Raw genomic sequence first — 27,153 nt, 5'->3', positions numbered from 1 at the left:
CACTCCATCAACAGATGGAGGTGGTACTTGCTGCCATATTTTAAACAGCCATTTGTCTTTGCTTTTGTCTTCTCGTTCCCAATTTCCCATTGAGGTTTCATGAAAAGAGGAATAGAGGAGGGGAGAAATTATCGAGAAGGCAAGATGTGCGTGGCTGACTGGAACGGAGGAATCTGGATTTCCTGCATTTGGGTTTGGTGGTGTCGGGGTGCACTTGTAATAAGATTCGAACATGTTTTACTTCGCATGCTTACCCCCATTAGATGTCTGAGTAAGGTTTAAAAATAGATCCGGAAATGGAATTATTCTTGCCATTGGTTTTTGGGTCATCTGTTCTGCTATTTGGGTTAAACATTTAAATATTATAATTGGTGATATGTCATATTACCTATTAGATTGGAATATTAGGATAAGATGTATATATATACAAGAGAAAAAGGGTTTGACTATTTGAGAATGAGAGAAATGTGAGAAACTGTTGATGGCTGAGAGAGTTTGGAAGAGAGAAGAAGAAGAAGGAAGAGGAGGAGGAGGTCACTTACAGGCTGCAGCGGCGATGGCGACGACGATTTACAGTAGCAATAGTGATGGCGGTGGCAACGGTGATAGTGAACTACATAGTGAACTACAGTGGCAGCAATGAAAGCAGATCTGAGATTTCTCTATCTCAGATCTCTCTCTCTCTCTCTCTCTCTCTCTCTCTCACTCAGATCTATCATCTAGACCTGCTCTCCTAGATCTCTCTCAATGTCTCACACATCCCTCAATTGATCTCTCTTTCCAGTAGATGTCATATTTGAGAGATCTTCTCTTTTCATTATTGCTCTAACTTAATAAACCGCAAACCATTCTTCGGGTCGAATGTTTCAGCGGTCAAACCGTTCAGGTCAATGCTTCATTGACAAATTCAACGGTTTTTGACCAACAACCGGGCTTGGGGTAAAATGGGACCAATCGCTTGAATGGGTTCCAGTCCGAACGGTCTGACCATTCGGGTCAACAACTGTTCGAAAACATTATGTGTGAGAAACTTTAATTGGAAGTATACCTGTTCATGGGCTGGGTAGCCCGATGGCCCGGCCTGGCCCGGCCCGCACCCCCGGTCGGGCTGCTTGGTCATGTAATTAGGCCTGTGGGCCTGACCTCGGGCCTAACACAGTAAGCCCGATTGTGTTTCGGATCGGGCTCAAGATTTGTCAAAAAAGCCCAACCCGAGCCCGACCGACCCGATTCAACATTATATATTTTATAAAATACATAATGTGTATTTTATATATTATATAAAATATATAAATACTATAATATTTATTAAATATATATATATATATATATATATTTAGAATTTAATATATACATTTATTATTTTTTTCTTTATAATCTCTCTCTCTCTCTCTTCACCTACTTCAGTAGTAGTAACATGGGATAAATTTCTGGCTCGGGCCCAGGCCCAGGCTTCGGGCTTTTTATGAGGGCCAGGCTCGGGCCCAAGTTGTAGGCCCGATGGTCGGGTTGGGCTTAGGCCTTAGAAAAATCTGTTAATACAGAGTGAAAGCCCAGCTTGGCCCGACCCATGAACAAGTCTAATTGGAAGTTTGCCCCATGATGTATTTATAAAATATAGGGATAATTCCTGATAGGTACCTTGTACTTTAGGCCGAGTGCCAATTTAGTATCCGAACTTTAAAACCTGACAATCTAATACCCGAACTTTCGAAATGCGACAATCTAGTACCTACCGTTAATGTACCGTCAATTATGTATGTCACGTGAGATAATGTACAATGTAATACTTTTGAAAATGTCAAAATTATCCTTCAAAATAAAACACACTCTTCATCATCTTCTTTCAACGGAGTCCAATCTCTCAACAACCCAAAATAAAATAAATGAAGTAACAATCCCATGTTTTTAAAACCCAAACTCAGAAGCTTACGTGACAATCCTCCACTCTTTAGAAGCTTACGTCTGTGATGCCATAGTCTTGGCCCAGAGCATAATTCAGTCCAACTCCACCAAAGATTTGGTTATACTTGCCGATGAATCCATAACCAACACAATCAAATCAAGCGCATCCGAAGCCCCAATGCCAGGAGAAACGCCTACAACGAGTGGAACTACAGTAAGCTGCGGATATGGCAGCTTACCGAGTATGACAAGATCATCTTCGTAGACTCTGATTTGGTCACACTCAGGAACATCGATGAATTTTTTTCCAGTACCCCCAGTTATCGGCCGTAGGAAACGAGCAGGTTCTCTTCAATTCTGGGATCATGTTGATTGAGCCGTCGAAGTGTACGTTTAGGAAGCTGATGGATAGGAAGCAAAAGTCGACGTGGTGGAACCGGTGGCCGTCGACTCTGAATTATCTAAAAGTTTTCGAAGAGACCAAAATTAGTGAAAGAGAGAAGTTGCCGGAGTTTCTGTACACGATTCATTATTTGGGGTTGAAGCCATGGATGTGTTACAGGGACTACGACTGTAACTGGGATATGGGGAAACGTCATATATTTGCGAGTGACTCGGCTCACAGAAAGTGGTGGCAAGTGTTCGACGCAATGCCGAAGACATTGCGACCTTACTACAGCCTCACTAAGAAAATGGATGCAAGGATAAACAAGTGGAGAGAACAGGCGAAGAATGCCAGTTTCCCCGATAGGCACTGGAAGATCAAGGTTAAGGATCCCAGGCAACACCATTGATAGATTGATAGATTGAAGAAGCTCACTTTTCCCTTAATTTTTAAACTAACAGCTAACAAGTAGAACCCTAGCCTAGCCATTACTTTAATGTGCAACAAAGACCCTCCTGAACTAGGTATGGGACAAAAAAACCCTAGCCTAGCCATTAAATCAGATAGACGGAATGCATTACATCCAAAGCTGAAAATTGTATCATACAAGTGGATAAAATATTCTAGTGAGATCCTATCATACAAGCTGAAAATTCTAGTGAAATAGCAAATATTTCACATGATTTTTTAGATTGCATCAACATATTTCTCATTTTTCTCTGAACCCATGAAAAGTAATTGGAAGGAGTAGTGGCATATCCGAAGTTCATACTATTAAAATAGTAGTTATAACCCAGCAGAGGTGACCCTCTGCTGAACAGAGAAAAGAGGAGAGGAAGAGAGGAATAGGGGTGTCGGTGAAACTGTCGTCGCTCTTTGATTATCGAAAACCCAAAAGATTGTTGAATACTTCTTCCCCTTTTTTCCTTAATTTAAAATATGTTTTAAAAATACATGACGGGGAAAACTTCCCGTTAATTTTCTCACATATTTAACCAGGGTGATCATGCAAAATAAAACGTGTTCAAATCTGATTAGAAGTGCACCCCATCATAGGGGTGTCAATTGGACTGGATTTGGTCCAATCTGATCCAGTCCAATGTGAGTCCATTACAAATGGACCTGGTCCAATCTAGTCCAATGAATATTTTGGACCATTTTGGATCGGTCCAGAGACTGTCCAATTTGTTCAAATTCCTGTTAGTTTAGATTGGTTTCAACTCAAACTTGGTCCATTGACATCTATGTTCTTATCTTCTATCAATAGACCAAATATCGGTTTAATCCAATATAAATTCATTATGGATGGACCGGGTCCAATCCAATATGTCATATTGGTCCATCCAATGCGTCCAAATTAATCCATTAGTCGACCCCTCTAAACCAGATTGAAAAAAAAAAACTAAAAAAAAATGGAGAAACAACCCTTGATACAGGCCGATATGCCCCTACCAACGTATCGACCTATATCAATATTTTGAACTTTGGGAACAATGGGAGGTCAAGGGTAGATATAGTATTTTACAAAAATTAATCCATTAGTCAGCATTTTCCGTTAACGGAAGGGAGGTATTTGTACTTTTATTTTTAAAAAGCAAGGGGAGGCTTTTATTAAAGTTAAAATACAAGGGAAGTTTATACAATTGTTAGAAAACCCAAGGGATGTTTTAATATTTCAATATTTCATAATATTTATTTATTTATAAATTTCAACATATAATTAAGTTTTTCAATATATTTTTTATTTAGAGTATTTTAAATATTAATTTATTTATAAAATTTTAATAGTAATTTATTTATAATTGGCTCAATCTGAGTTGAGCTTGAGTAGCTTGCGAGTATCAATTTGAGTCAAGTTTGAGTATGAAATTCAAGATTTGATTTACTTGGAGTCAAAACTCGACTTGACTAGGCTGGATTACACCCATTGTGTATAAAATTCACATCCATGGCCATGGATATGGGATACACCACAACTAGGCATGTATCTCACACATCATGTATCGACATGATACACATCATGGATATAGAAGTGTATCGGTGCCCAGTTTGGCGAAACTATATATTGAGACTTTTTGACTGTTTTTGAACTTTTAATAAAAATAAAAATTATAATTTAAAAAACGAGAATAAATAATTTAATAAAAAATTAAAGTTATAAAAATAATTTATTTTATCTATTTCAAATGATTTATATGGTTTATTTTACATGTAAGTTATACATTAAAAATGAAAACTGGTTTTTTATTTGAAAAAGTAGAGTTATTATTTATATAAATTCTAAAAAATGTTATTTCTTAACAAAAATTAATAGAAATTGAAAATTATAAAAATAATTTATTTTATATACCTTAAATAAATTATGTGCTTTATTTTGCAATTATATAAAACAATCATATGTTAAAAATGAAAATATATTTATTATTTAAAAAATATAGTTATTATTTATATAAAAAAATACTAAATAAATAAAATTTCCCAATAATTTAAAAAAATTACAAATTATATGTGATAATTATTGTACGATGAATACACGTTTTAGAGTCCTAGTACTATTTATTGCAATGTTTCTAGTGATATAATCTATTAAAGTTGCATTTCTCATGTGTTTATCCCTTATACATATCCATGCATTTAGTATTATTATTATACTTGTGTAATTTGTATGCATGCATTTCGTAATGTATCCAAGTGTTTCAATATCTTTCATCCATATCCATGCGTTTCTAAAACATATCCATATCTATAGGTATTTGAATTCTTCGATAATAATTTGATCCATTGTGGCAATTCATATTTTTGTGTCATGTTCATATTTTTGACCAGGCAAGAGCATTCATGGCATTCATGGTTGACATGAATACAACATCATTAATTGATCGTATCAAAATTTTAAACACAAATATGATTTATTGATTGATTACAAATTTACACGTGTAACACCACATGACCTGCGTAGGTTAACTTATTTAGTTCTTTACTAAATGACACATATGACCCAGGAAATCAACATGATTACATTGCAGAGGAGGCTAACCCTAAACCCATTGTGCTTGACTGTTTGGGAGGATATGCATAGTGTGTTACATGGTTATATGTATCCTTGAACACGGAAAGTGAAAGCGCGGGGAGTAGGCCAAAGAGTTCACATTTCTGCCCGCCCCACAATGCCCCACAGTACATCGCAGCCATGTATTGGGAATATCTTTCAAAGTGAGTTCAACAGCAAATTGTAGACCCTCGGCCTCTCAACTACTCCTTTTATAGGAAATTCAACGACCAGGATTAGTCTGATTCAACGATTATGATCACGCACTTCCAGCTTTCTGCACCCTCGGAAATTGAAACAGCGCTGATGCTCTATTCCTCAAACCGAATGATCTCGAACCACAACACAACCTTCATTTATCCCAAATTGTCACCTTCATTGACGGACAAGGCACGCAGAAGTTCATACCAAAGCAATGGTCACCTTCTTCGCCTGAAGATAAACTCAAGCCATACCATATTACCATGAAGCCTTCACCTCAACCACGGCCTTAGAAGCAGGAGGTTATGTGATATGACAATAATCACCCATCACATGTGGTATCCCCAAGGGCCAAGGGGGCACCCTGGTCACTTTGCAAGCATTGGGCCTTAATGGCAAATTCCTTACCTTTGGGAAGGTAAGTTACAACCTCGACCAAGCTCTGTGGTTCATTAATGTCAGAATAACGCTTGGCCACACAACCATCTTAACGAATGACCTTGGCCTTCATTGCACCCTAACGTGTGGAGCTGTTACTAAGAATCCATAATTTCTTTTATAATGGGACCTCACAAGTAATCTTCTTACGCTCTTTAATCCCCACATTTGCTCTTGCTGTCTCACCTTGAGAGTCGAGACATTGACTCGGCTAACTTAACTATCGGGATCTTTGCCCCTAAAATCACACCTTCAAGGTTTAAAATTTCACAAACATACCTCAATATGGGCTGTATGATTATAGCCTACACTTAATTCATTCTCGGGGTTCCTTATTTATCATCAAAAATTCTTTAATCTACATTTAATGTCAAATTCTCTCCCTCATTAATTAGTTAATTGTTCCAATTTTGAATTTAAATTCTAGCGCCTAATTCGAATCCTCTCTCATTAATTAATGATCCTCTCTCTTCCTTTTGTTACTCATTAATTACATAGGCATTGATTTTACCTCTTATAAATGTTTGTATAAAAACTACCTTAGTGATAAAATAATTCTTAGTGGATGTTTGTCCATAAATGCTAAAATTAATTATTAAAATTTATATATTAATAACTATTAAGATAAAATATATTGATTATTTAAAAATTAAAGTAAACATATTTTTTAATTATTCCATCATTTTACAATGGTTACTATGTCCCGATATCTCACATTTTATATAAACCATTAAATTATGGTTTTCTTTTACATTTAAATAATTTATTTAGAATCATATAAAACTTGTAATTATTATTATTAATATATATTTCTTAAAATTTATTTGAATTTCCTAACATATCTATGCATATCTTCATTTTTCGTCCGGATTCAAAACATATCCCAATACATCTATTAACATTGACTTTCTGACACACCCCATGTTTCCGATACTTTAAACCATGGCATCAATTACCATTCAATAAATACTAATTTCATCTTTTATCCAAGAAAGCAACTTCAACGTAGGTGCCTAGGTGGTGGATGTGTGTGTGTTTTTTTTTCTTTAACTTTTTCCTCTAAACTTCATCAGGATGATCCTCTCCCACCAATCACTCCTACAAATTTTGACCGCAAGCTTGGCTAGCTTGTGAGCTACACGATTACATTCTCTACGTACAAATCTTAGGGAGATTCTACACAATGGAGGAAATTCTCCACATGCTCAACTTTTGGTTTTCTCATCTAGCACATCTTTTGCGTAGGCTTCATTTTTTAAATTACTTGCATCATACTTTATCTTTTCACCTTTTTTTCCTTATGGTGAATTAGCTAGCTAATTTTCTTCTTTTCCTTATTGTTAATTTAATGTTGAATATAACCTACTTTTATTTGTCCTCAGCACTTGAGTTTTTGATGAAGCAAGGATCGAAAAGGAAACAAAGGGTAAGAAAGAAAATTAGAGGTTCAAATGTTAGATCCCACTTCTGATTTGTAAAGAGGATCAGATAATATTCTGAGTTAACGAGGGAAGACTGTTAGTTTCCTACACTTTTTCTTTCATTGGAAGCAAAAAAATACAACTACTTGATATACTGCAATTAACACGCTATTTACAGATATACCAGCACAGATTAGATTACATAAAACTGATAAACAAAAAAAAAAAAAAAAACATACTCAAACAACAGACATTGGAACAACATCGAGGAAAAAATTAAACATGCAGGTTACCGGTTTCCCATATTGGTCACAAATGGGACGAGCCTTCTGTAGTCTCTCCTCTTCCCAAGAGGACAAGTGTCAAGCACCCGTCCCAAAATCATGCGTGTATTTTGCAAAGCTACCTCTCTTGCTGATGGACCTGATTCAACCACACCTCCCGGTACTGCTGGCGTCGAGCTAGTACCAAAGCCTGACCCCATGCTGAATTGCAACGGTCCACTCCGAGCCTTAAACGAGCTCTGAGGAGCAAGAATCTTATCCTCAGCCCCACTAAATCCATTCTCCAAATATCCAGGCTCATGAGGGTGGGAGCCAGTAAATGAACTACAGCTTTGCAGAAGGGCTTCCAACACACTCAATGCCTCCCAACACAATGTGCTCTCCACCAGCTGTGACACAATTGCATACACATGTGGGCTCTGGGCAGCATCCATGGGTGTGTGCTGGAGCAAAGCCTTGAGCATGAGCAGTATCACTCGTTGATATTCAACTGGCCCCTTCTCCAGGAGTCGTAACAAGTGCCCAAATGCCAATGCTGAATGCTTTGGAAACCACACAGCACACAAAAGTGGTGACACACAAGCAAGTAGGTTATCAATGGAAGTGATTTCACCACGGGAGTAAGCAAGAAATACAGTTGCCAGATCGTCCAGTGATTTTGCCCTGCACCAAATTGCAATGTTGGAAGCGACGGAACAAGCTTTTTGGTACTGTTGTTGTAGCGGGGAAGCAGGTCCAACTGCCGAGTCCTTACTGAGCTGTAAGCAGAGCCAGGGAAGCAATCCAGTAATATGCATCAGAAGCCGTGTCTCAGCATCCCCAAATATGGAGTCACACGAGTGCACTGTAATCCGTGAGAGGACTTCAATAGAAGACCCATGACTTACTGTTGAAATAAGCCCTTTAAGAACAAGAGGTTGCACTCCTTCAAAGGCTGGAACCTTGCCATTCACTGGTGGAGGTTCACTGCCAATTCTAGATTCCATTCGTTGAAGTTCTTCTGGGCCACAACCAGTGGTGTCAAGCTCATCACGGGGCATGCTTGAAAGGAGTACATTCTCTGTCGTTCTGTCTCGGAATGATAGTCGATCAATCACACGGGCAAAAAGCTCAAGCACTTGACAGTAAACATGCACGAAATCTGTGTGCATTATTGCTACACAGCCCCAGAATAGCTGTGGATAGAGTATCACCTTCTCAGGTTCCATGTTCTCCACCATCACTTGCAAAGTCAACAGAATCTCCATGATGAAGCCCAGAACCGCTGGCACGGGGTTCCCAAGGCACCTGTGGAGACACCGTAGGAGGGAAACACATGTGTCACTTGTCACATTGGGCCGTAATGCACGGTAAATTTGGTGAGAGCGGCACGCAAGGTGCCTGGATGTGCACTCCATGGCCCATTTAAGAGCCTCTGCACCCCATGTCTCCCGGAGATCCCCTTGAAAAAAGATTGCATCAACCATGCTCTGCACTAGGGCCGACAGAAGGGCAGCACTAGGGAGTTCAGTCCGTGTGACAGTTGGGTCTTCATTCTCCCACATCATGCTCCCTCGCTTCGACTGGACATACTTGATCAGGCTTACAACCTGCTGTTTGTTCTCCCCATCACAATTTTCAACCCCATATAGCTCCAAGTGCCTACCTGCAAGCGAGTATAGCAGATTAACAAGCAAGTGCTGGCAGTGCTCTAACACAATATCTTCAGAGCTATCCATTGAGACAAATGTGACATGAAAGAGCAAAGGTAGGTGCTCTCTAAAATCTTCATCATTCTCATAAGCAATCTCTGCAAGTAGAATCAATGCTATATCAGCATGAGTGAGTGAGTGCTGTTGGTGCCCCTGCAGAGCTGACTGGAGTTCTCCAGCATTGACCCCATGCAACCCAATGCCAGAAAGCAACCCATCTTCCCCAGAGTTCGGTGTATCAATGAGATAGTCTCCACTGTCTCGGGAAACATGGCGACTCCTCAAGCTCCCAGTTGAGCTTCGGACCCCCATCAATGGCCCTGACATGTTTACCAATGCTGGAAGGAGCTGTCCTGACCGACCAGCAGTGACAGGAACGATGTTCATCTCTGGAGGAATTGGACTTAGTGGCCCTGAAATGCTACGGCCTGTCACGGCTGCAGTTCGCCAACTCAGACTCCCACTTGTGTTCCTAAGTGGACCATCAAGAGAACCTCGTACTAACAATGGTGACATGTGTGGTTGACTGTCCATAACTGATGCAACTTGAGTTACTGTAGGTCCCTGAGAGAACTCCAAGACAAAATTTCCACCAGCATCACCCTTGTTTGCACTTGGTCTGACTGGTTCCACACAATCCTCCAGCATCCGCTGAGCTAACTGGTAAACCAAGTGATCAATTGTGCGCTGTGGGCATATCCGAGCCAGGTACAGGCTAACACGTTTGGCAACTGAAAAGTAAGTTGCAAAAGCTCCGCTTATTTCAGCAGAAGCATTGGAATCACAATCTTCTATTCCCTTGGTGATCAAGAAATCAAGAACAGGACTGATATTCTTGGGCTTGCTAGCAATTGTGCTCCATAGCTTTTCAATTTCATCAGGAAACTGGTCTCCATGTCGCCATGTAACATAGTAAAGACTTTTTAATAATCTTTCACTCCACCCTGAATCTTTAAGTTTCCAGAAGTTTAGGTTCTCAATCCAGGGAGCCATGCATGTTAAGACCTGATGCTGTGCAATTATGTCCACAGCATCAAGTTGTCGCTGCATGATTTCCTCGCAGAGGTGCTGGCTCAGCTCTGGATGATCTTTGGCAAGCTTGCATGAAAGTTTGTATTGGAACTGCTGGTAGGAGTCAGGGAGATTGCCAACAACTGCAGCTCGATAGCGACCTGAACCCTCAGTGCCTTCCTCAGCCCATTCACGGACAGAGAGTGTCTCAAGCATCTGAAGTGCGTCATCACGGATTTGTCTGGATGGATCTACCACCTTGTAGAGGATCAAACTCAGAAGTCTTTGAATTTCACATTTTGGGATCTCTTGGCGCATGTAGACTTCAGCAAGCACACTGAAATAGCCATCAGCTATGGCAGCATCTGAGTAGTAGCACTAAAGAGAAATACAATGTTATACTCCTTTCTGAAGATATTAATAATGTATTGTTGTAACAAAAAATAACAATAGGGAGAGATGCAACATGAAATATAGCGAGGATCTATACCTCCTCCAAGAATCATTCAAGCAAGGGAATTGACTCTATAGTTGGACATCCTTGTATACTAAGTTAAGACAATTACCTGGTCAATGCAGGCAGGAAACAGGTCCAAATTTGTCTGCAGAAGATTCTTCAGAGCTGTTTTTGCTAGGGAAACGCGGAGGTGGCCAGTCCTATGTCTATCTCGTCCAGCAGAAGCACGGCCTCCATCTCCTGTATATTTTGAATAAGATGGGGTCCTTGGATCAGCAGGTGAATACCCAAAAGGTGCCCTAGGTGCTGGCTCAATGAACAAACTGTTAATCCATGAAATCACCCTGCCACTCATCTTTCTTGCGTTGTCATCAAAGCATGGCCCATACAGTAGTGAAGCCATGGCATTCATAGAGGCCCATTGAATTGCCTCAACTTGCTCATTTATTTCTTTATCAAATGAGATTTTGTCTATTGAATCCTTTGAACGACTGTGCTGAGCTGACTTGTATCGCTCAATTTCACGACGGTAATCACTGACAGCATCCTGACTCCACATACTACCTGTGTCATCACACCAAGAGAGAAGAAGATCAAACAATCGCTTTCGGGTTCTGACATCAAATTTCTCTGACCTTGACTCCACAAATTCTGGGGCCAGTGATCTTAGAACAGAGGCTAATGCAAAACGGAGAGGTTGCATTTCTTGAAAGCTCTCAGGGGGTGCGGTTACAATCTGTTTGGTTGTTTCTTCAATGAATTTCAAAAAATGTAGACGAAAAACCGGTTTCCGACTCAGCATTCCAGGCCAGATATTCTCAGCAACAGTACGATATATATTTGCAATGTGAACACGGAGTTCGTCACGGCGGGCTTTTTGACTCTGCATCCATAACAAGGAATATATTTACCAAAGCTTTGGTTAGACATTGAAAAATCTGAGAAATGTCAATATGCATTAAAATAGTCTCCCTAACTGAGGTGTCTAAGCAAGCACATGTATTTAATCTTTGATATCAAGTCATTTCCTACAATATATGCAGGCATTGCCTATGTGACCAGAACTGAAATATATTATAATTGAAAAAAAAACTATTAAGTTTTCTCTTCTTAGGAATAAAGATCTCTTTGGTTAAAGTACGGGATATCTTAGGCATCCATCATTTATCATACCTTCCATTTTGGTTTTCCTTCTGTTTCCAGTGAGACCTCCTCAACAAAAGATGCAAGCTCACCAAACATGATTTCACAGATTTCCAAATGTGAGTGACCCAAAGCCATTGTAGCTGCAGTCTGAAAAGCAGAAAATGAATAAAAAAGAAAATGAAGAAGATCCATTATACTTTTCAATCTAAATACCAATTTTTTTAACATGATAGTTTTTTATTTTTTATTTTATTTTATTTTTTTTTTTTTGTGGGGGGGGGGGTGTGTGGATGGCATAGAAATGATTATGTTCAGAATTTGGAAAAGGATACCTAAATAACCAACAGTGAACCCTAGGAATCAATTACCAAATAACATAAACAACTATATCGCATTCATGATATTTGTATCTGCACTGTTCCCAAATGGAGTCTAAAAGACAAAGCAATATGTAATCCAGTTTACCCATTATCAAACGGTCCTTCAAACAATCAATCAAAATGATTTTTACCAACAACCAAATGGACTTTTCTCCAGACAAACAAATGTAGCTTTTAATACTGTTCAAAAGACAGACAAGATTGGACATCATATTCAAAATAAGTTATCTGTAGGTCCAATCACCCCCCTCCCCCATACATACCAAATACTGTTGCTACTCTACCCCTATCATTAATCCAACAGATACAACTATCTAGGAGTGCAAATCAAATTGCCGATTTGAAGAATTTCAACTACATCAAGTTTGGGCCCATTGAAAATGTAACAAATACCCAGACCAACCAACCCAATTTGCATTCCTACCACCATCATAGAGTTGGTCCTTCAAAAGATGCAGGAGCAATACCAATCCACAAAGATAATTACCAAATTAGTGATTCTAAAACATAAAAAGGTTGAATTAGAATTAACTTACTATGTGAGCTTCAGATCCAGATTTGAGTGAAGGAAAAATAAGATGGTAGAGTTCTTTGGTTGCTGCTACACCACCAACTTCTCTACCATCAGGTGGACAAGAGCATGCAAACATTGCATACATGAGCCACTGATCTAGCTTATTTTCAGCTTCCTGTGACTGATGAGCCTTCCCACCTAACTCTATAGGTGTTATATGAGCCAGGCGTTGCACAACCTCCAGCCTGCAAACTCAACAATAAGTCACAAATGCAACCTTAGTGGTTTCTAGTTGAAAATGATCAATTTTGAGTTAGAAACAAAACTTGAATAGCATGGGATATTAGAAGCACCATAACACATATCAATCAATTTCTTAAGAGATGAGCAAAATTCCTAAATGTTAACTTCTGTGAACCACATGGAGATTTTCTGTGCTGAGATATACATGGAAACATGTTTTGCTGTTCTATTTTAAAGACTATTTTCATGAATGAATGTTTCCTCAAATTAAATGTTTAGATTTAGATCTACAAGGTTCAGAAAACACTTTAGTCCAACAGGAGTTCAACTAGATCAAACTCATGTTTCTTTTTCTTTTTTTTTTCCTATTATTGACAAAAAAAATCATAGCAGTGTGAACAGAAACACAAAACAACAGAACTCCTTTAACAGAGTATATGCCAAACCAGACATGTATTTATGGAGAAAAAGAAAAAAAAAAGCAATACCTTATCTGGAAAAAGCAGGTGCTAAATATATAGGTCACTCCTATCCTAATAATCGTGGCCACAGTATCAGCTATCAACTCAGGTTATCTTCTGATGCATCGGAACTAACTGTTAGCCGAGACCCTAGCCTCTTTGAGGCTATAAAGAATCAAGACAGCTTGTCTTCCACTGCCAGTCCCAAGCCTGGATAAAGGAGGGTTGTGTCAGGTTGGCAGCTAGCACTAAAACTTTTACCAAACTTTCTTGATCATGGATCCTGATTTTGCACCTATGAAGGGCCATCTCACTTAAATGCCAATCTATTTTGTACATGGCACAATAAATGATTTTTCATATTCTTTATTTTTTGAGATTATAATAATAAAGTATATATTATTAGACTGGATTGTTCATTTTGTGGGTTTATGCACTAGTTTCTTTTATTATTTTCTTGTTTGTTAGGATTCAATCAACATATATGTTATTGTATAATGTCTTGAACCCTTGAAAATATTTTCTGAATTTTCTTTTCTTTCTTCTTTTTCTTCTCATGAATAGGTTGATTTTCTCTGTCTTCTTTTTTGATCAGTATGTTGATTTTCTATGTTTTCATACAAGTTAATACTTTTTCTATGAAGATTATAGAAAATTACAAATGAAAGATGGTTGCTAGTTGCTATGGAACCTAAGGAATTAGCCTAGGATTCACGATTTTTACTTAAAAAAAACAAAAAAAAAAAAAAAAATCTAAAATCCATCACCTAGGTGACTAGGCAACAAGGCACCCCTCATGGTCTAGCCTCGCCTTGGTGCCTTGATATGGTGTCAAATAGGCAAAGGATATACTAGGGTGGTTTCTAGGAGCAACTTGTCACAACAATGTCTGGTTATGGTGTTAAATAGGCAAGGGTTCCTGCACCCTTTTTGGATGGGAGTAGGTAAAGAAGCTAGTCCAAGAAACATGATCTCATTTAATCACTTCGAATGTAGGAATATTAACAAGAAAGATTATGGAATTAATAAACACAATGAAGAGGAGGAATATTGCATACTTACAAGATACTAAATGGAAGGGCAAAGAGTTGATAATAAAATAATTTTAATCAAACTTATTTTAGGAGAGAAAGTCAGTAATGTAATTAGTGCCCATGCACCAGTTTAGAAGAAAACATTAAAAGAGAATTTTGGAAAAACCTAGAACTAATCCAAGAAATTCCAAGTGAAGAAAAAAGATCTTAAAAGAGGACATCTAAATGGATGTGTGGAGAAAGTAAGTGCAGGTTATGTTATGGAGCATGGAGGATTTGGGTTTGGGGAGAGGAATGAAATAGGAGATGCAATCTTAGAATTTGTAATTGCCATGTAAATATCCATACAGGAGTATGAAAATGAAATAGTGGGGAAAAAAAAGAAACAATTTCATTGTAAATCCAAGATCTCCATAGGATGCATCACTATTTTTAATTTTAATTACGTCATACTTTAGAAGCTTCAATCATGCGTCCAGATCATAATTCTTTGATGCAAAAATCAACTAATTTGATTGATCCAACTAGCCAAGTTGTCTCCTCCAATGGAAGCCATATTGTTCCCTTTCTGCAACTTTTCAGCACTCAAAGCTAGATTTGTTGGGCACCAGGAAGTGTAGGTCAAACTCTCCTTTAGAGCTGATCGTATTACACGTTCTAAGCTCTTCAAATATTTTATATATTAAGAAATGCAGATATCTAAGGAAGTGTGAGATCCTATTAGAGCTTTCATCCTTAAGGATTAGGGCTTCTAAAGAGATACCTTGTCTCTTTACTCTAATTGGAATCTTCCAACTATTCTCTAATCTGTGGTCAGGATTAAAAAAAAAACCTCTAAAACTGCAAAGAGTCCAACAACACATTTGCACTCAAGTCCTTAAGTCTTGGAAATTATCACAATGGCTTGTTCATGCATAGTAAATTATAATTCAATCCTTCTACACTACAATGGCCAAATCTGATTGTGATACCACGTCCATAGCCGTTGCCACAACCAATCACCATTTCATGGGATTTAACCAAGAGTCTGATATAAAAGCCTCATAAAACTCAATTTCTTGTTTTGAAACTCTTTCAAGGAAGCTCCTAGCATATAATCACCTAGGTTATTAGGGATTAGACACTGCTGCAGGATAAGCCCTAGAAACTTTCCTTTGAGTACACTCCTCTGGAACTAAAACGTACAACCCTAGTGTAATTAGGATTCCTCCTCAGAGTCCTAGTTCAACCAGAATTCCTTCCACATTCATCTGGGTGTTAGCAAGGAGCTTGTACAAGAATCCTAGCCTCATTAGGATTCCTCTACAGAGTCCTAATTCAACTAAGACACTTCACCTAACTCATGTTCTTGGCAGTGACACTCTCCTCTTGTTTGAGGGTGCGAATCCCTTGTTGGGCATAGTTTTTAAGGCACCAAGGCGAGGCTAGGCGACAGGGGGGGCGCCTTGTCACCTAGTCACCTAGGCGATGGATTTTTTATGTAGAAAACATAGATCCTAGGGTAGTTCCCTAGGTACCATAACCATATTTCCTTAATAATTATTCATAATTTTCATAAGAAAAGTATAGAGTTCATGTTAAAGTATAGAAAATCAACATATTCATGAGAAGAAAAAGAAAAAGAAAAAGAAAATTCAAAAAATATAGGGGCTGAACCCTTATTTTTGTTATAGGAAAAGAAGAAAAGAAAATGTGTTGATTAGACAATTTTAAGTTCTTCCTTACTTATTGGTTCAGGTTTTAAAGTCTTTGGGGGTTCAATACAGCGTTTAGCAATGTTTATATTGATTAAACCCTAACAAATAAGAAAATAATAAAAAGAAATTAGTATATAAACACACAAAATGAATATTTTAGTTTAATAGTGCCTATTTTATAATTATAATGTAAAAAAATAAAGAATAAAAAAGTATTTTATAATACATAGTACAAAACTGTTCGGCGATTAGGCAAGGCCAGCCTCAAAGGGCGCCTTGTCGCCTAGGCATCGCCTTGACAACTGTGTTGTTGGGCACTGCCAGAATCATAGAATCATTCACAAACACCCAACATAAGGAGTCTCATAGCTGCAGAGAGTCTTGTTCATGGACTAGGCTCGGTCTTGGCTTTTGCCAAAATTTAAATGGGCCTAGCCTGAAGCCCGAACCCAAAATAGTGTAAACTGGGCATGAAGCCTGACCCATGAACAGGTCTATCTGCAGATCTTTAGCAACCGTCCTCGTAGTATATCAAAGTAGTTGATCATAACCCAAAATTTATGAAATTGACAGTGAAACAAATCCTTTCATTAATCAATCACAAACTAGATTTTATCAGTGTGTATTCCAATACACACCCACATGTGCTAATCTTATAAGTTAGCACTGGATGGTAAATTCTTTCATGTGGAGATTTTGTGGGATGGATCCTAGGGTTTAGGTGCAGATTTTGATGTGATTAGATACCCAAATGAGTCGAGTAATTTTTATCAACAAATGTATACTAGCATGAGGAAATTCAATGATTTCATTTTTCATTAAAAAAAAAAGAAAGAAATACAATCCAAGAGGTGACAAGTTGGCACCTCATCATACAAATAACTGATAGAAAAACTACAGCAATAACATCTGAAAGGAATTACATCTGAATTTCAAGAACATTCCAAAAATTTTCCCCCAAATCTGAAATACTAACTTGGGCAAAATCTGGGAGCACCCAAGCCCAAATTGGCCACTAGCTTCCCAACCACAGCCACCAAATTGACACTTGTGAGCGAAAGCAAACCCTTTATGCTCAAAATTGGACAAAATCCTTTTTAATTTTGAGTGGGAAGAGCATTGGGCTAGTTTGACCTCTAGAACCTTACTTACCTCTGACCATTGTCCTAGTAGTTAGGAGCCTAAGGATTTTTTAAATAGCCCTACCTCCTTCAAGTTTAAGAATATGTGGTCAAAATATCCAAAATTTGTTCACAAGGTGGAGTGATGGAGAGCAAGAGATAAATGAAAAGTGGAAAGTGGTGAGATTTCATAAAAGTTGCAAAGGCTAAAGGGCAACATAAAGGAATGCAACAAGGATATATTTGCAAGATGGAGGAAAAGAAATTAAAAGTAGCCTCTTAGATTGAGAAATTGGATGAAAATGAGAGTCAAGGAATCTTAATTGAGGAGGATAAAGACTTAAAATGAAGATTAAAGAAGTTGGAAGAAGTTGATTATAGAAGAGCAAAATGGGAACACAATTTTTTCATACAATTGAAAATGGAAGAACTTTGTGACAATGGATGTGAATCGTGAAGAGATCTATAGTCAAGAGGAGATTGCTAAACCTTCAAGAGATCATTAGAAGAAACATAATTGCACATTTAAGGCTCAAAAAACCATAGCAAAGAACTGAATAAATCAAATAGGAAAAAATTAAGAGACTGTAATAGGTATTTGTCTTCCTTTTGGTCTTTAGCCATCTTCCCTTCTTTATATGTGTCGATTACTTGCCATTTTAACTTGTCTTTATTGTTACTATATGCTTTGGTTGGATTCAAAAAACTCTTCTGTAGTTACATGAATTTTTCATTTTCTTTTGAATTATAGTGACATAGTAAGTGAAACATATCAAAGTAGTAAGCCAATTATCCAATCACCAATTCCCTGTTGGTTCTTTTCTGGAAAATATTTAAAAAAAATAATGATTTTAATGAAAATAGATTTTGGGAATGATATTACAAATGGGGATATTTTGCCAAATATCGTCTATATTGCAAACCATGCTACAGACAATTTACAAAAAAGATCATTTCTGTATGTATTTGTCACACACATTTGGGAATGACTCTTTTCCTTATTTGGGTGCAAGTGAATTTTGGCATTGGAAGTGAAAAGGTTATTTGATCGAGGAACGGATAACCTAAAAAAAGAGGTAGATTCTATGGAGGTGTACCAGAGCTGCATTGATTTGGACTATTTGGAAAGAACAAAATCAAAGAATTTTTTTAGTTAGGAAAGAAGTGATAAAAGAACATGTTATGACTAGTGTGATACATTTGGGCCAAAGCAATAGACATCTTCTCACAATTCTCCGACGATGATATCTGGAGGAAATGGGGAGAGGTGGCAAGAAGTTCTTCAAAAAAAGAATCAGCTTTTTCTCTTTGGTTGCATCCTGTTGGAGATTTTATTAAACAAAATTGAGGGGAGTAGTCAAGGAAATCTAGGCCCTTCTAGAGTGTTGTTGCTTTATTCTAGGGACGAGAAGGTGTTGGGGATTCTATTAGAGAAGAATTCATGGCTGTTCTTCCATGAGTGCAGATTTCAAAAGAGTTGAACATGGAGCAGTTGATTATTGAAGGGGACTCTAAGGTGGTGATCTGATGGTTGAAGAACCCAGGAACTGGTTAACTAGCAACATGACATTAAGGACACAATAGGTTCGAAGATTGGCAAATGGGATGACCAATACCTTATCAAAACAAGGGGTTAATAGGGAATTTGAATTGGGATCAATTGTAATCTGATTTTAGGTCATTGTGAGAGGTTACACCTTGCTCCCATAGTTGCCAAGGTGACGCTTAGGTGACAAGGCGTCCTTTGAGGCTCGCCTCGCCTAATCACCTAGCAGTTTTCTACTTCCTACTATAAAATACTTTTTTATTCATTCTTTTCTGAGATTATAATTATAAAATAGACATTATTAAACTAAAATAATCATTTTGTGTTTATATACTAATTTCTTTTTATTATTTTCTTATTTATTAGGGTTTAATCAACACAAACATCGCTAAATGCTGTATTGAACCCTCAAAGACTTAAAAACCTGAACCAATAAGTAAGGAAGAACTCAAAATTTTATCTAATCAGCACATTTTATTTTCTTCTTTTCCTATAACAAAAATAAGGGTTCAGCCCCAATATTTTTTGAATTTTATATTCCTTCTTCCTTTTCTGAGATTATAATTATAAAATAGACATTATTAAACTAAAATAATCATTTTGGTTATGGTACCTAGGGAACTACCCTAGGATCTATATTTTTAACATAAAGAATCCATCACCTAGGCGGCTAAGCGACAAGGCGCCCCCTAGTTGCCTAGCCTCGCCTTGGCGCCTTGAAAACTATGCTTGCTCCTTTGCAAGAGTTGCTTCTATTGTATATATACTTCGATGTTTCTTTAATATTTGAAGTTATTTATCAAGAAGTAGAGTTTTGGGATGATATGTTACATGATGAAAGGTGTCGCCACTTATTGATTTCCTGCCCCTTTGTTTCAGAGATCTGGTGTTGGTTTTTCTCTCTTTTTGGTTGCAGGTGGACCTCCCTCCAAATGTGCAAAGTTTGTCCAATTCTACTTCAGTTAGGGGGTTAAAGAGGAGAGGTAAAATTCTATGGAGATGCATAAGAGCAGCTATCTGTTGGACAGTTTGGGAGGAAAGGAATTAAAGGACCTTCCATGAGAAAGAAAGAAATAAGGATGTCATCATCAAATTAATTTCTATTAGGGTGGCTCATTGGACTAAGACTATAAAGCTTTTTGAAGACAATTCAGCAGAAGACATTATCAGTAATTGGAAAGAAGTGGCTTGGTCAGCTCTATTAAAGACTGCATCTAACTCAGTTTGATGGTAGCAGTGAAGGAATCCAAGCCCGTCAGGTATAGGAGGTATTTTCAGGGATGAAATAGGTTGAATTATTGCCATGTATTCTGGTTCTATTGGATGGGGGCATTCTCTAAGAGCTGAAATATTGGCTGTTCTGGAAGGGGTAAAAAGAGCCCAGGAGCTGAATATCAGAAAACTGATGGTGGAAGGTGATTCTAAGCTGGCTATCAGTTGGCTACAGAAGGAAGAGTTCAGTTTGTGGAAATACCTAAATGAGAAAAAGAAAGTTGAACAGTTTACTCAAAACATGGAAATCAAATTTCAGTGGGCTAAGAGGAGTGCCAATTCCTTGGCAGATTCACTGGCCAAACAAGGGGTGGGAAGAGTCAATCTATTCTGGGCAATAATTGTAACTTGAAATGTACCTTTAGGGAGGGTTCAGAGATTTTACCCCTCCCTCTTGTATATTTTTCTCTTAATATCTCTTAATGAAATATGAAAAGGTCATGAATAGACGTGGGAAACGACAAAATATGAAAAGCAACGGAGATGATTTGGGCTGTTGATGGTTGTAATAGATGATGTGTGGGCTGTTGATGGTTGTAATAGATGTTTGTAAAAATACAGAAAAGACAGAAAGAAAAGAGAGAATGCACAGAATCACTCAAGGTAACCAGAATCACTATAGCATTCATGGGTATCACTCATTACAGAAATAATAAACCTAAATTCACTCATTATCATTCACCATCTTTTGCACCAAGGACATTTATAAGGGTGATCAATCCTACTAGAACTAGGAAAAACAAAATATACACAACTGTCACTGTCATATTTTGATTCCAAGAAATAACTTCTTAACTACTAAACCAATTACACTAAAATTTTAGATACTACTAAACAATGACAAAACAAATCAATCTCTTAGGTTGGACCCTACAGACATGTAAAATGACTAAAATACTCTTATTGTCTAAAAATACAAAAATAAAAATCTAAAAGATTCCCATTTTGACTATTCGGTTCCCATATCAATATTTCAAGGCAATAATAATATTCTTTAAGTATGTCTACGAACTGCAATATAAAACTACTTTATTCAGGTAATCTTATGACATTAAACCTATACAAATGATATACAAGTAATAGTTGAAAACAAGAAAAGTATGACAGATTAAGCAAGATTCTTCTGAATAAAAGTCTGGACATTAGACAGAAAGGCATATGATACCAGATGGAGCAAGATTTAAGAAAATGGAATCCTTAATCACATAGCTGTCCACTTTATTAACTCCAGCAATATGGAAATAAATGCTTTCTAGCTTGCAATAGAACAGATTCATCATCACATTTTAGCAAAACTACAAGTGAAAGGATAAATAGTGTGAAAGCTTCTATACGAAGGAAAAAAGCCAAAAAAAAAAAATACAGGCTAAATTTCAAATAGATGTTAAAAATTTTTCAAAGAAAAAGACTTCTGTAGACTATATGTAAAAATTGGTCATTGTATAATGATGAATAATCCTACAGCACATATAGGATATTAACTGAATACATGTTAGTGTAAAGTTTTATTGTTATCTAAATTTGAGAGAGAGAGAGTACTTACTTTGCCTCTTGCACTGAGTTTGGGCAAATCTCATCAGCATATTTCACAAGCTCACTAAGACAGCGGGCCCATCTGTTCTTGTCAGTGTCAAGAATAGACTGAAGTGTCACATCAGGAGGAACTGCATCAAATTCCCTCCGTACATCATAGGGGCGGCCAGAATCCCAATAACAGCTCTGAACAATGTCATCCTGTAAATTTTAAAGGACTAAGTTCAAGGCTAACCTTACAGAGAATAAAAAGGACTCACAGAAAAGTAAACAAATATGGTAATAACAAACCCCATTTTCTTCAAGGACATCAATAATAAATATTGGCTCAGCTTCATTTTTCATTTTATGATCAGATAGTTCATTTATTGAAAGGTCTCTTATATCATTTCTTAATGCCCGAACACAGCGTAGCAACTCTAATGCTGTATGCCTGATCTGAATATCCACAGAACTGAGAAAGATAAGGCCAACTGCATCTATCTCAGAAGCACGAAACTCATTTATTGCTTCTCCTGACTGATGGAAAGAAAATTTTTGAACTTTCTCGTTTCCAAGGCCCACTCGCTTTGCATCCTGAACATCATAATCTAGTCTCTCCTCAGATAAACAAGCCCTCCAGAAACGCATAAGTTCCACCAGGCGTCCCAGTGATGTTTGAATGAGAAGAGGAAATTCATCTGGAAGCCGTAGGATGAAGTTGGCCATCCCTCTCATAACTGCAAAGCGACGATGTGGAAGGTATCTTACAATTCGGTTCAGCACCTGAACTGCTTCTTCACGGACACCAGGATCAATACTTATACCATGTTGAGGAATTATTTCGGTGATTTTGTCACTTCGGCCAACCTCTTCAATCAAATAAGGTATACACTTCAGCACTGACCGGAAGAGATATCCTTGAGATTTTTCCTTGGTGACAGCATCTGGAAAAGTTTAAACCTCATTTTGTATTTCTATCCTCAAACAAAGTATCATGAATTTCAAAAAGCATGTACATAAAATTTTCAGTCAAACATAAAAACGATTACAGGAAAGCTACAACAAAACACTGGCACACAAACAGAAATTGAAGAGCATCAGAAAGAAACTGAGAACTTAGGCAATCTAAAGTTATGAGTCATCAGTATCCTGTGCCCCAGTTACTCAGTTTCGCAGCAAAATTATACCCAATGTTTCATTAATTTTGATTAATAGTGTGATGAATGGAAGATATTGTTAAATTGACATATGTAGGATGTGTCAACCGGAATCTAGCACAAGTACTTGATCGACAAAAGAAAAACCATGAAAGTCAAGTGCAAAAACCAAAACAACTTGTTTCTTGGGTACAAGATATTGCTTTCAACATTATCTATCACAAAAAAAGGACGTTGCCATCAACATTGTGTACATGAGAGGTGAATAATAGAAATGGTGTATGTGATGATAGTAGATAAGAATTTAAAAAGTGAAATTGTGAATGTTAAAAGAATTGGGGATAGAATAATTTTAATTAGACTTGTTTTAGGTGAGAAAATCATTCATATAATTAGTGTGTTATGCACCTCAAGTGGGTTTAGAAGAAACCATTAAAAAACAATATAGGGAAAACTTAAAAGGATTAATCCAAGAAATTCCAAATGAAGAAAATACTTTTGAAGGAAAAGACATAAATGGGCTGTGGGGAAAAAGTATAGGATATGATATTAGGATTTGGGTTTGGGGAAAAGAATGAATCAGGAGGTACAATATTAGATTTTGGAATAGCTTATGATATGACAATTTGAAACACCCTTTTTTCAAAAGAATGATGAACACTTAATAACATTTAAAAGTGAATCAAACATAAGTCAAATAGATTTTTTTCCTTTACTAGGAAAATAGAGTGAATGATGTGTAAAGATTGCAACATTATTCTAGAAGAAAGCTTAACAATAGAACATAAATTAGTGGAGATAGATGTACACATAAGGTAATGGAAGAGAAATAGGGAAGAAAATAGGTCTATGAGAATTCAAGTGGAAAAACCTAAAAGGAAAAAAGTTAGCTCAATTTACTAGGAAAATAGAATGAATGATGTGTAAAGATTGCAACATTATTCTAGAAGAAAGCTTAACAATAGAACATAAATTAGTAGTGATAGATGTGCACCTAATATGGTTTGAATTATTAGCTCAATTTACTGACTTGTTTGCTCTGCCTGTAACAGATATCCCAGCTTCCCATCCTGGAGGTTTTGATGCAAGAAAGAGGGTGATAGTGGAAGGAGGAGAGAGGGTGTTGGAAGTAGTAAGGGGAAGGCGGACAGAATTTGGGAGTTGATCTGTACAATGATGGAGGAACAAAATAAAAAGGAAGGACTTGGAGAAAGATGCTGTAGCCAAAATAAGTGTGAGCAGGGCAAAATTCTTCCTCAAACATTGGCTGGAAATGATGGAGAAAAGAAAGAGGATGATTGCTGTATTAGGAAGAGGGGGGGGGGGGGAGGAACAAATAAGAAAAAAAGATCTGAAGTGGAAAGGCTAATTTCAGACATTGAGGGGGATTTAGAATTCAGTGGTAGAGGGGATAGGAGGAAGGGCCTAAAATAAGGAGAATATGGCCTCTTATTGGGTTCTTTTGCTACTTTGTCTCGATGAAAATTATTAGCAGGAATGTAAGAGGGTTAGGGAGTGCAAGGAAGAGAAGGGTGATCAAACACCTACTCCGAAGGGAAAAACCTGATATTGTGCTGTTACAAGAATCCAAATTGATGGAATTAGATGGGAGATGGGTGAGGGGTTTTTGGAGGTCTAGAGGTTTAGGTTGGAGCTCGACTCCTTCTTGGGGAGCCTCAGGGGGGATTGTAACACTATGGAGGGAGGATGTGGTGGAAGTAGTGGAAGAATTGATAGGCAGATTCTCAGTTTCCATTAAGTGCAAGAATGTAGAGAATGGGTGTGTATGGGTTTTAACCAATGTTTATGGCCCTAATTCTTATAGAGAGAGGAATGAGATGTGGGAGGAACTATATGCAATCAAGGGGCTATGGGATGGTCCTTGGTGCCTAGGCGGGGATTTTAACGTCATTAGATTCTCTGATGAAACCAGTAATCCCCAACAGGTAATCTCAACAAGCATGAGGAAATTTAATGGTTTTATTGAAGATTGTAACCTGAAGGAAATACCTCTGCTGCAAGCCAGTTACATTTGGTCCAACCTTCAGGAAACCCCTTTGTGCTCGAAGTTGGATAGGTTCCTATTTAACCTTGCCTGGGAGAATAGTTTGGAAAATTTGGTTGCTAGGGCGTTACTCAGGGTCACTTTCGATCACTGTCCTATCCAAATAGGTACTTAGTCTTTTCCTATAGGACCCAAACCTTTTAGATTTGAAAATATGTGGCTTACCCATCCAGATTTTGTAAAAAAAGTGAAGGAGTGGTGGGGTGAAGAGGAGAGGGGGGTAAGATGGAAGGGGATCAAGTTCCACAAGAAATTAAAAAGGTTGAGAGCCAAAATAAAAGAGTGGAATAGAGATCAATTTGGTAAAATTGAGGAGCAAAAATTGGGCCTAATCTCTCGAATAAAGAACTTGGATGTAAAGGAATCTCACAATGGGCTGACCGAGGAGGACAGAGTGTTAAGGAGACAATTAAAAAAGGATTTGGAAGAGGTGTTATTGAGGGAAGAAATCCATTGGAGACAAAAATCTAAACACAAGTGGATTAAAGAAGGCGATGGGAACACTAGATTCTTCCATGATTTGGCAAATGGGAGACGAAGAAAGAATTTTGTGACCAAGCTAGAGATAGGAGAGGAGGTGTTTACCAACCAGGATGACATAGCCAAAAAATTTGTGGACCACTTCAAATCGATTTATAGAAGGCCTTTGAGAGAGAGGACAGTCATGGAAAGGGTGGATTGGCCAAGAATTGATGAAGGAGTGGCAAGGTGGCTGGAAAGGGATTTCGAGGAAGAAGAGATTAAGAAAGCTGACTTTATAATGGATAGATCCAAGGCTCCGGGTCCAGATGGCTTTACAATGGGTTTTTATCAAGACTGTTGGGGGGTGTTGAAAGAGGACCTAGCTGAAGTCTTTAAGGAATTTGCAGACAATCACACTATAAGCCCTGGAATTAATGCCACCTTTTTGGCCTTGATACCTAAGAAGAATGATGCCAACCACCCAAAAGATTATAGGCCTATTAGTCTGGTGACAAGCATCTATAAAATTCTGGCTAAGTGCTCTCATTGAGAATCAAAACAGTCCTCCCTACCATCATTAGTGAAACCCAAGGGGCTTTCATTCAAGGGCGACAAATAACAGATCAGATCTTAATTGCAAATGAGTGTGTGGAGGAAATGAAAAGGTCTAGTAAGAGAAGATTCATTTGTAAATTGGATCTTGAAAAGGCCTATGATTTGGTGGACTGGAAGTTTCTATTGGAGGCTATGCAAAACTGTGGACTTGGGGACAAGTGGTGTAGTTGGATCTTTGGGTGTATCAGTACTTGTCACTACTCTATTCTGGTAAATGGTACGGTGAGAGACTTTTTTCCAGCTTGCAGGGGTGTCAGGCAAGGGGATCCACTTTCACCCTTCCTTTTTACCTTAGTAGTTGATGTGATTAGTAGGATCATTACTAAGGATGACAGCAAAGATACCATTAGGGGTTGGAGAATAGGGAGACACCAAGTCCCCGTCACCCACCTTCAGTTTGCAAATGACCTAATGATTTTTTGTGAAGGAGATATTAATGAAAAGGTAGCAAACCTAGAAGAGATAATAAAAGGATTTGAAAGTGTATAAATATGGAAAAGAGCTGCATAGCGGGTATAAATTTGGAGGTAGGGGAGGTCGAGGCTATTGCGGAGTGTCTTGAGTGTTCCACCTCTGCTTGGCCTATGTCATATTTAGGGCTTCCTTTAGGGGCAAATCCTAGGGAGAGTAGATTTTGGACCCCAGTGATAGAAAAGTTTGAGAAGAGATTAGCCTCATGGAAGAGGAACTATATCTCTTTAGGAGGGAGAATTACCCTAATAAGAGCTACCTTGGCTAACTTACGTACCTATTATTTTTCTGTCTTTAGGATACCAGTTAGGGAAGCCAGAAAACTGGAGAAGTTGATGAGAGACTTCTTATGGGAGCCGGGACAAGAAAAAAAGGATCACTTGGTTAATTGGGAAATTGTGTGCAGAAGTAAAGAAGAGGGGGGCTTGGGAATTGGGAGGGTAATTAGAAAGAATCAAGCTCTGTTAGGGAAACGGTTGTGGAGATGGCCTTTGGAAAGAGAGAGATTGTGGCATGAGGTGGTGGGAAGCATTCATGGGAGGTCAGAGAACAGATGGGATGTTGGTGTATCGATGCAAGCTAACCTAGCAGCACCGTGGAGGGCTATTCACA

At 37.8% G+C, this 27,153-nt stretch overlaps 1 protein-coding gene across 2 annotated transcripts in view; it reads right to left on the bottom strand.

Moving 5' to 3' along the window:
- Positions 1-7,417: 7,417 nt before the first annotated feature.
- The window catches only part of LOC148846300 (uncharacterized), a 73,750-nt gene continuing 54,014 nt past the window's right edge, over positions 7,418-27,153 (bottom strand). For both annotated transcript variants that reach the window (XM_088956051.1, XM_088956052.1), the window contains exons 14-19: positions 22,081-22,715; positions 21,800-21,990; positions 12,905-13,127; positions 12,016-12,135; positions 10,952-11,725; positions 7,418-10,763 (exon numbers count right to left, since the gene is read on the bottom strand). In XM_088956051.1, coding sequence (XP_088812177.1) covers positions 7,689-10,763; positions 10,952-11,725; positions 12,016-12,135; positions 12,905-13,127; positions 21,800-21,990; positions 22,081-22,715 — 5,018 coding nt within the window. In that variant the 3' untranslated portion in view covers positions 7,418-7,688. The remainder of the gene's footprint in view (positions 10,764-10,951; positions 11,726-12,015; positions 12,136-12,904; positions 13,128-21,799; positions 21,991-22,080; positions 22,716-27,153) is intronic.

Source organism: Nelumbo lutea, chromosome 7 (assembly GCF_056320005.1).
Source record: "Nelumbo lutea isolate HS-2025 chromosome 7, American lotus-T2T, whole genome shotgun sequence".
Lineage (NCBI taxonomy): Eukaryota > Viridiplantae > Streptophyta > Magnoliopsida > Proteales > Nelumbonaceae > Nelumbo > Nelumbo lutea.
This window is presented reverse-complemented; position numbering and strand designations above follow the sequence as displayed.